General features: G+C 37.6%; 2 protein-coding genes across 2 annotated transcripts; one reads left to right on the plus strand and one right to left on the minus strand.

Moving 5' to 3' along the window:
• The first annotated feature begins 594 nt into the window (after positions 1-594).
• Positions 595-2,774, plus strand: LOC125597393 (pectinesterase 1-like). The gene is made up of 2 exons (XM_048772118.1): positions 595-1,837; positions 1,925-2,774. The coding sequence occupies exons 1-2, from the start codon at positions 754-756 to the stop codon at positions 2,599-2,601; spliced, it is 1,761 nt and encodes a 586-aa protein (XP_048628075.1). The 5' UTR covers positions 595-753; the 3' UTR covers positions 2,602-2,774.
• Positions 2,775-7,038: 4,264 nt separating this feature from the next.
• Positions 7,039-8,986, minus strand: LOC125597392 (proteasome subunit alpha type-5-A). Its single transcript, XM_048772117.1, has 9 exons — positions 8,741-8,986; positions 8,550-8,631; positions 8,316-8,396; positions 8,095-8,208; positions 7,905-8,006; positions 7,760-7,818; positions 7,571-7,673; positions 7,419-7,484; positions 7,039-7,333 (listed from the first exon to the last, which is right to left on the minus strand). Exons 1-9 carry the CDS (start codon positions 8,752-8,754, stop codon positions 7,241-7,243), a joined length of 714 nt encoding a protein of 237 aa, XP_048628074.1. The 5' UTR covers positions 8,755-8,986; the 3' UTR covers positions 7,039-7,240.
• Positions 8,987-10,508: the final 1,522 nt, after the last annotated feature.

Raw genomic sequence — 10,508 nt, forward strand, 5'->3', positions numbered from 1 at the left:
CATTTTCATGTTGTATTATTCTTCTTTCCAATGTGTATACTTGAAAATTTTACCAGTAGTCACTTGAATGTGTTCCTCCCTTTGGTCCTACTACGAAATAAAGGGATTTGACTTCTGACTTATTTTGGGTTATTACACTTTAATATGAACTTTAATTATGCGTTATGAATGGGGTTTAGAAGAGACATGGTATTGTTGCACTTGATTGGATAGACAAAAAAGGTTGCGTAAATGGAGATTAGTATAGTTTATAATAAAGTTACGTAATTAAATACTTCCTTCGTTTTTTAATATAAGTCGTTTTAGAGAAATTTTTTTGTTTCAAATTATATGTCATTTTCGGTTTTCTATGTAAAATTTATTAATAATTAATGTTGTATGACCAATGGTAATATATCTTCTATTTTTCTATTGGTTAAATTGTGGTTAGGTAAATAATTAATGATGGTTTTGTTTAAAAAATATAAGAAATTAATGATTTTCTTAATCTACGTAGTTAAAACTTAATCATGAATCTCCCACATGCAAATAGATCAACTGTCACACACGCGCACACACCAAGAAAGCACCATGGAGCTAGCGAAGTCACATTCAATATATTCACACTTTTGCTTGGTTCCACTCTTCTTTATAAAAGACAACAAACAACACATGTTCCTCTGACAGAACAACAACAGAACACAAAAATAAACTTTGTAGTAAGAACCCAGAAACCAAAAAAAGGAGCTTGCTTTAGGCCACTTATAGAAGATTATGGATTCAGTGACATCCTTCAAAGGATATGGAAAAGTAGACGAAGCTCAAGATCTAGCGTTAAAGAAGAAGACAAGAAAACGTCTGATTCTCCTAACCGTCTCCGGCGTAATCCTCGTCGCGGTGATAATCGCCGCCGTGGTCGGCACCGTGGTCCACAACAAAAACAAGAACTCATCCGAGCCAACACCGAGTTCACCTCCCGAGTTAACACCATCCACATCGCTTAAAACCATTTGCAGCGTGACACGTTACCCCGAATCTTGCTTCAACAGTATCTCAAAGCTTCCATCTTCCAACACAACAGATCCAGAGGTTCTGTTTAAGCTCTCTTTGAAGGTAATCATCGACGAGCTCGATGGGATTTCCGATTTACCGGAGAAGCTATCGACGGAGACGGAGGACGAGAGGATCAAATCCGCGCTAAGGGTATGTGGGAATCTGATCGAAGACGCGTTAGATCGGCTCAACGACACCGTTTCGTCAATGGACGCGTCTGAAGACGGGAGCAAGAAGACTCTAAACTCATCGAGAATCAACGATCTCAAGACTTGGCTTAGCGCAACCGTGACGGATCACGAGACGTGTTTCGACGCGATAGACGAGTTAGCTACGAACAATACGGAGTACGCGAACTCGACGATCACTAAGCAGCTCAAGTCCGCGATGAGTAGCTCCACCGAGTTCGCGAGCAACAGCCTGGCCATCGTGTCGAAGATCCTCGCCGCGATAAGCGACTTCGGGATTCCGATTCACGGAAGGAGACGGCTTTTGATGAGTCAGCAGCCCCCGGAGTGGGCGCGGCGGAGGCTGTTACAGACGGAGGGTCTGAAGCCTGATGTGACGGTGGCGGCTGATGGAAGCGGAGATGTGACGACGGTGAACGAAGCGGTGGCGATGGTGCCGAAGAAGAGCTTGAAGATGTTTGTGATCTATGTGAAAGCTGGGAGGTACGTTGAGAATGTGGTGATGGATAAGGGTAAGTGGAATGTTATGATCTACGGCGACGGGAAAGATAAAACTATTATCGCCGGCGGGAAGAACTTCATCGACGGGACTCCGACTTATGAAACGGCGACGTTTGGTAAGTTAAGTTATCCTTCTTTATTAAGACATTCGTTGTGAAACGGTGGCGTTTTGGTTTATTTTTGGTTTTTTTTTTTACTTGTAGCTATACAAGGCAAAGGATTTATAATGAAGGACATCGCGATCATAAACACCTCCGGAGCAGCGAAACACCAGGCGGTGGCGTTCCGATCAGGCTCCGACTTCTCCGTTTATTACCAATGCTCCTTCGACGGTTTCCAAGACACGCTCTACCCTCACTCCAACCGCCAGTTCTACCGCAACTGCGACGTCACCGGCACCATCGACTTCATCTTCGGAAGCGCCGCCGTGGTTTTCCAAGACTGCAAGATCATGCCACGTCAGCCTCTCGGGAACCAGTTCAACACCATAACGGCTCAGGGGAAGAAAGACCCGAACCAGAACTCAGGCATGTCGATCCAGCGATGCACTATCTCCGCCAACGGGAATGTGACCGCTCCGACGTATCTTGGCCGGCCGTGGAAGGATTTTTCCACGACGGTGATTATGGAGACGGAGATTGGACCGGTGGTTAAAGCTACCGGGTGGATGTCGTGGGTTAACGGCGTTGATCCGCCCGCGAGTATTGTGTACGGTGAGTACAAGAATACGGGTCCTGGTTCGGATGTGGCAATGAGAGTTAAATGGGCTGGGTATAAAGCGGTTATGACGGCGGATGAGGCAGCTAAGTTTACGGTGGCAACGCTTTTACATGGCGGTGATTGGATACCGGCCACGGGAGTGACCCATCAGCTATCTTGATTTTAGTGAGATTATTTGGATTACTTGGATTTATAGATTTTGTTTTATATGATAGAACATCCGGTTTCGATCTACTTTTTAAATTTGTTTGACACGGTTGTATGGTCTGTATTTTGTCAAACTGAGTTGTACTTTGTAACTTTGTGGTATGAGATAATAGTTGAGTTTTATAATCCGAGAATTTACTAAATTATACGTTTGGTTGTTTGGATATTTATTCGGATGCTGGTAATGTTTTTGAATTCATTTTCTTAACAACATTCGGGTTTATATATGTATTAGTGGTATTCCGGCGCTACGCGCCGGGTCCGTATGTTTTTTTTTACATGAAATTACAATTTATTTTATAGTTTCAGTAAAGAGAATATGTTCAAAAATATGAAAATGAAAATATGTTTTAAGAAAATTGTATTTTTTTGATCCATTTGATACTGGTTAGTACCGTAGTGTATTATTTTGTTTTGAAGTTGTTTAATTCAAAGTGGAATAGCATGAGTGGTTGTGACTTATGACTAAGGTTATTTGTTTATTTTTGTTGTATTTTATGTTATACTGATTGTGATATAAGTTATTAGATGTGGTTTCAATTGTGTTGTTTTTGTCAGGGTGGTTTTTTGAGGCGTGAACTGTAGGGATTGTTTTGTGTTTTTTTTTTTTTTTTTTTGTAAAAGGGCATGTGTTTTGTTTATTTGTTGTGTTGCTTGTAAAATTTTAAGTGGTTTCAGGAAAATAGAACCCGTATCTGACTGCACACAAGACATATCATCATCGTTACCAAGTTCGGGCATCTTAGGCAAGTCAAAAAACAGAGCCTGCATGATATGTAATGACCAAAAAGTTTGGTTAATTTAGACGTTGCTTGTTAAGGTTTTTTTTTTTTTTATGTGGTCTAGACAGTGACTGTTTTAAGTCTGGGTATATGTTTATAAAGGAGACGTTCAACTGAAGAATTTAAATAAGCTGGTAATAAGCTGGAGTTAATTCTCCGGAAACAGGCAAATAACAATTTAATTTGTGTCCTGAAAGCTTGGGCTGCAGCTGTTTTCCTTGAATCCTTTTTTTTGTCACAGCTAGAAGTTTGAATGTGATGCTCCTTTTCTTAGCTTTTCGAGCGAAAGTTCGATCGATGTTATCTATGACTTGTTGACAAAGTATTAGATTTTTAAGTAGGAGTGGAGTAATCTAAATCGTAAGTGGTTAAGTGATTGTGGGCAAACCTTTTATTATTGGAAGGATAAATCCACAGAAATAGAGGCTGATGAATAATTGGAAAGCACTTTATCGTAGTTGCAATCATAGCTGGTTGTTCTTAGATAACGCAAGTCCATGTTGTCTGTTTTTTATTTATGATTTTATTCAAAAGAGGCTGCAGAAGATTCAAAGTTTTGTTTTCACGATTTTTGTAATTGTATAATATATGTTTTAAAAAGTACGACATACAGAAATATATTTCTTCAAAAAAAAAAACATACATAGAAATATATAATTAACCATTTGCATGTGGCATTTTCTCATTTCCTACTTGAAGATGAGAGAAAATATTGTCAACAACAAAAAGGAAAATATGCAGATAATCATGAAAGAGGAATGAACTCGTTAACTTCAACTGCAGAGTGTGTGGAACTATGTTTAGGAGAAAGACCAAAGAACCTACTGTGGGGTTCAGAATATCTAGGAAATGTAGTTACTCGGATGCAGAAACATGAAAAGATAAAAGTATGAAGTGCAAAATAGTTGTGACACTAAATCAGCTCGCTCTTACTGCCGGTGTAGAACACCTAGTCTTTGGGGCTCTTCATAGGGCTGCGACCTTTTTCTTCAGCCGACTCCTCTCCAATGTCACTGTCTGGCTGAATAGGGCATAGCCGTGGAGTGCTTGACCTGTAACATTCACATTAGTTGTGCAGCCTTCATTGTTCAGGCGAGGAGGATTGTCAAAGCAGGTGGGATTTTCTTGCTTGCTCATTTGCACAAGGTACTTAGCACAGAGAGAAGAAGATATTGTGCTACATATACTGTGTTTTTTGCTTACATAATGAATACACTATTTCTTTAGTGACATTGTGTTCCTATAGTACCTAACAACGCCATCTGCATTGTCGACATGCATAGCATGAAACAGCTGAGAATCCACGTTGCAGTTTGCGGTAGCACTTCTGAAATGAGAAATAGCACCATCTGTGTGCTGTGTCAATGCAATCGACGACCGCAGTGCAAAGGAACTCTGGTTCCTGCTTGTGTATAATTTTAGAAAGGGGTTAAGATATGGTCAGCAACATGTTCAACGAAGCTTGAATATAATTATGTGTTTACCTCAGGTGATGCAGTGAAGCCGTGGGTATTGAGTTCAGACAGTGTAACTAATTCAACTTTTCTTAACCCCACCATACTTAGTAAGAGCTCAGGATGATCCCTCATCGGTGCCACTCAACCTAGCAGAGCAACAAGTTACGATTGAGTTATCAGTTTCCGTTTAAGATGAGCATGTCAATCAACAAAATGAAAGGATTCAAGCTTACTTTTTAAGATAATTACTGCTAACTCCACCGTCGTTGTCAAAATAAAAGTGCATGAGGTTGCGTTCAGAAGCAGCCGCCCTGGAATGATAAAAATTTAAAAAACATATAACAAAAGTGATTGGTCGGCTATTTTAAAAAGCTATTAGTCATCTTTGTATTGAAACCTATCATGATGAAAGAGCATTCTTAAAGGTACATTTGCTTAAAATATAAGAACATGAGCACACATACTTTGAACAAAAGCAAAACTTGACCTTAAGACCATGCTGCACCTAGCTGAACATTGAGAGGTTTTTGCCACCAACAAACTTTGAGTTAATATTTGTTGCAATAACCACCATTGGTTAAACACCAGAATTCAATAATATTTTATCCAGGTAGGCAGCGAATCAAAACACTCAGACAGAAAGGAATGTCCCTAACATGGGAGAATAAATCCAAATCATCGAACATAAAAATTAGAAAACACAAATAAGTTAAACTTCCACACTTCCACACTTCTCTTTGTATATGTTGATGTTATTGCCATATACCTATCGAGCTTTAAGGTTGCCAACATGCCATGAGGCATTGAGCGCTCTAGGTGTCATGGTTGTGAATGGTTTTGATGCCTCTAACTTCTCCAAAGATATCTGCAAACCAAGACAATCATTGACGCTAGTAGCTGTGAAATATATATTTGTATGGAGCACTTGCACAGGTTGCTAGCAATACGCCAATACGTACCTGTAAAATAAGTGTTCATATTGGCAAGTGACATGAGCTGATCGTATTTCCGGAACCTGAAGCACTCCTTGGGGATTCTCACTTGTATCTGCTACCCCAACAAAAACAGTATGCTCTGTGTCTAATAGACACTGGCGTCTCATCAAACTTGTAGGTCGGATTGCTTTTTGCAATATCGAAACCATTCAGCTCATACACATTGCTTTCTTCCAAGATATGCCTGAAGGAGTTAAGACGGTAGATGCTGATTGATCCTTGCATGAGCCTGGCCTGCGAAAGTAATATATGAAAGAGAATTCGACGATCACCGAGTTTAATTAAGAATCTGCTTTAAAATATGTACAAACATTTGCAGTTACCTTGTAAAAATAAGGACTATATGAACGCCCATCAGTCTGTGACATCTATGTAGTCACATACACGCAAGTCCCATCAAGGGTCTTGTAGTTTGTTCCAATAATCTGGGGACAAAAAATAAATAAACTACGAACAAAGATTGGTCGTAATGAATCTAATGACACAAAGCAAAGAGAGCGATAATTAGACCGGGAATGATGCTTCGTGCAACAATAAAGCTAGCACCAGAGATCCTTCCATGCTCTCTGAGTTGATAGCGAGGCGATAAGATCAGCTGAGCCGCACTCTTCAACTCCATATATATAGGGTTCGAGGAAATTGGAGAAATGAGGGAAGCCGGAAGGATGAAGAAGTTGTCGACTCCTACCATTGAATGCCGTTACTAACCTCTATTGATTAATCATGGAGAGTGGAGTCTTAAATTAACTTCATCGGTTACAAAACAACCGGAGGCAGCTTGGAATCGCTACGAAAGAGACGACGGTACAAAGGGTTTTGGTGGTGGGTCTGGTAGCCTAATTCTGATGAACCATTAAAAATAAATTAAAGTTTAATGTTACTAATCTCGCTTCCAGCCGGACCAAATAAAAGGGAAAATTAATGGGCCAGTCATCAGTGGCCCAGCCCGAGTAAACGACAGAAATCGTTTGGAAAAATAGGTGCCACGTGGCGTAAAACGCCCTCCTCTACCTGATGACGTGGCGCAAGGAATGAGAGACAAAACTCTACTTTATTATTTAAGATATGCATTTATATTTTTCCGAGTTTTATATAATTTAGTTTTAAATTTACTTTGATATGCGATCGGTTTTAGTGATGTGTAAAACCCCTTCTGAATCCGAATTTGCAAAACAAGTGCTAAAGATGAAAAAATTTGAGCCACAAATCCATCCGAGAGGTTATAGAATCACATGGGAGATTTAAAGATTCTCTTACACAAGAGACTAAACTTGTCTCATTAAACATCAGTCTCTAACAGACAAAATGAAAGAAAGCCACTTGGTGTCAAGATTCGAAGTAGACGCAAAGCATCTTCCTCAAAGACGACTGATGACTGCTTCAACTTCTTGTGGAGTGTAGAGATGGTACGCTGGAGCTACCTTGGCAATGTCCACATTATTTGGAGTCACCTAAACACAGACCAGACCCATTTATTAGATGGGATCAAAAACTTTGGTAAACTGTGTAAAAAGTTCTGGATTGAAAAGTTTATACCTTTTCTTCCATAACTTGCTTGAGGATAGATACAGCGATCGTCTCAGCTTCACTGAGCGACAGATCCTGCAACAAAGATTTAAAAAAAATCTAAAGTTATTGTGTAACAATAAGATTGGGGAATTAATTACTGTATAGAATTCTCAAGTTACTTTGTTGAATTGCTCTTGAAGAGAACTATCAGCTCCCTCTGAGCCTGAACCAATCGCCTTTGCATTGCACTGCCAGAACGTTCCAGACGGGTCCGTGTAGTACCTGTATCAAGCCCAAGTCGTTTGACAAATGTGATCAACTAACTTACCAACAAGTGAGGAGAAAGCATTAGTGAATTAAATACTTACAAGCTCGGTCCGTTTTCATCGTGACCAGCAATGAGAAGAGAGACTCCAAATGGCCGAGACTGTAATAACATGGATGAAGACAGAGAATCAGCCAAGAGATATGTGAAAGAAACTAGAGATTACAATTTGAGTATCAAGTTATTACCATTGATTCTTCATCTCCTTCACCAAACCGTAAAGCCAGATCACACAGTGCTTGCGTGGTGGACTCTACAGTCATTGGCTCACCATACGAGAATCTGTGGTTCTGTAAAGCAGCAAACTCAAGCAGTCAATAACGTAAAAGGTCTTGTAACGCTTAAAGGAAGAAAGAAAGAAAGAAAGAGAAAGCTCACTTGAGTCTCAACTCTTGCATGCTCAACAAGAGTACGCGCATCAGCAATTAAGCCGCTCATGGCACAGCCAATATGGTCATCAATTTCCATAATCTTCTCCACACTGCTCGGCTCCTGAACATTTCAAATTTAGTAGTTTAACACCATAAGTAACAAACTAGCCATCCACTCTCCAGATTCAATTTGTTAAATAAAAATATTGAGAATGTAAGAAGGCAAACCAGCAAAGGGGAGGTGATACGCTTCTCGACAGCAAGCACAACTCCCTCCTTAGTCTTTACTCCAATTGCAGTAGAACCAAGCTGCAGGAGTTCCACACTCATGAGAGAGACTCAAGAAATATAATACGAACACAACTGAAAATCCCCAACTACAGCGAGCAATGGTCTAAAAGCAGCCAAAGAAAACACATTTCTTCAAACTTTTATAGGTTCTCCTATTTATCAATGAGCTACCTTGATAGCTTCAATGGCATACTCGACTTGGAATAGCCTTCCTTCAGGAGAAAAAGTGTTGACTCCTCTGTCGTACTCGGTCCTTCCGACAACAACAACAACATCACAAATCACCATAAGCAAAAACCCAACAATTGAAACATAAAAAAGGAAGAAACTTTAAGTAAACCCAGAAGATAGACAAGACAGACCTTGTGAGAAACATCTTCTTCTTCGATCTGTAAAACCTTATCAGTTATCACCAACAGAATCAAAACCTTAGAAAAATTAACAGATCTGGATGAATGCAAGAACTCGGGAACAAAAGAAAGGGAGTGTAATCAAGGAAGAACTTGTTGAGATTAGATAATCATAGCAGCTGATTGATTGATCGGCGAATCGAAGAAACTGAGATGCTTTGTACAAGTTCACTACTTGAACAACAAGTTAGATGGATCCCAAACCCGTCTTTTAAAATGGGCTTTCATAGGCCTAACTATCTTATTCATTGGCCACAAGTAGGCCCTACCTTTTTGCTCTTAATTTTGATAATGAGCTGGAGTTTTAGTTGGGTTATTGGTAGGATTTAAAATGAGAAAAAGACTATGATAGCACCAAACCAAGTTTTTGTTCCCAAAGTAGCATTCAAGGTTCAAAGTCACAAAAATAGGTTTCATTAAAGAGGTAAATATACACTTATACCCCTTGGGTTAATTAATCTTAACCTTAGGGTTTAGAGTTAAGGGGTGGGGTTTTGGAATTAGAGTTTAAAATTTTATTAAAAATAAATACTAAAATAAAAAATAAAAATTTTAAAAATAGTTTCAAAAAGTATTTTTAAATTATAAAAAGAAAATTAAAAAAAAAATTTCAAAAAAAAAATTATAAAAATTTCGAATCTGAAAACATATAATCTGAAACTATAAAAAAATTTTTATTTTTATTTTATTTTTATTTCTTTTATTTTATTTATTTTTATTTATTTTTGTTTGTTTATTTAATTTTAAACCAAGGGTATTAGGGATATTTTACCCTTTAATGAATGTCATTTTTGTGACTTTCTCTTTCTAGTGCTATTTTTGAGACATAAACTTCAAAAGGTGCTATTATTGACAATTGCCCATTTAAAATTGTGAGGATTGGTAACTTTTTTTATTTTTCAAAACCACCTATTATTAACTTTTTAGTGATTTATAATAGAGAAAAAGACCAAAATAGCACTAAATCAAGTTTTTGTTCCCAAACTAGCACTCAAGGCCAAAAGTCACAAAAATAGCACTCAAGGGGTGGAGTTTAGGGTTTAGAATTTAGGGTTTAGAGTTTAGGTTTTAGGGTTTAGAGTTGAAAAGTAAGGTTTTGGGGATAAGATTTCAAATTTTGAAAAATAAAAAAATTTAAATTTTTCAAAAGATAAAATGCTATTTTGGTCATTTTAGTTTTTGAGTGCTATTTTTGTGATATAAACTTAGAAAGGTGGTATTTTGGAGATTTGCCATTTATAATATTACTTAACATATAGTATTATTGAATCATATGAATTTTACAGTATATTTTGTGGATCTTGAAAGAACAAAATATGCTAAAAAAGAATCAATCGGAAAGAACAAATATAATTGTACAAATACTAATTAATATGTATTTTTATAAAAGGAAAATCGCATAAAAATCTTGAAATTGTCACACTAACACTTTAAACTCTTAATTTTTGTAGCTAGCACTTTTAACTTTAACTAGAGTTTGACCCGTGCATCCGCACGGATATTTAATTTAATAAAAAAGATATATAATTTTTTTTACAATACAAAATATAATAGTTGTACAAACATACATTCATATGGGTATTTATTCGATATATAATTGTGATAAATGGACTATTTTTATTGTGTGTAATTTGTTGATTTCTCATATTATGATAGAATACAAAACAAATTAAAAATATATTATATAATATATTTGTCGATTTATTTTTTGACTATAGTA

This window comes from Brassica napus, unplaced genomic scaffold (assembly GCF_020379485.1).
Source record: "Brassica napus cultivar Da-Ae unplaced genomic scaffold, Da-Ae ScsIHWf_1455;HRSCAF=2045, whole genome shotgun sequence".
In the NCBI taxonomy this organism is placed as follows: domain Eukaryota; kingdom Viridiplantae; phylum Streptophyta; class Magnoliopsida; order Brassicales; family Brassicaceae; genus Brassica; species Brassica napus.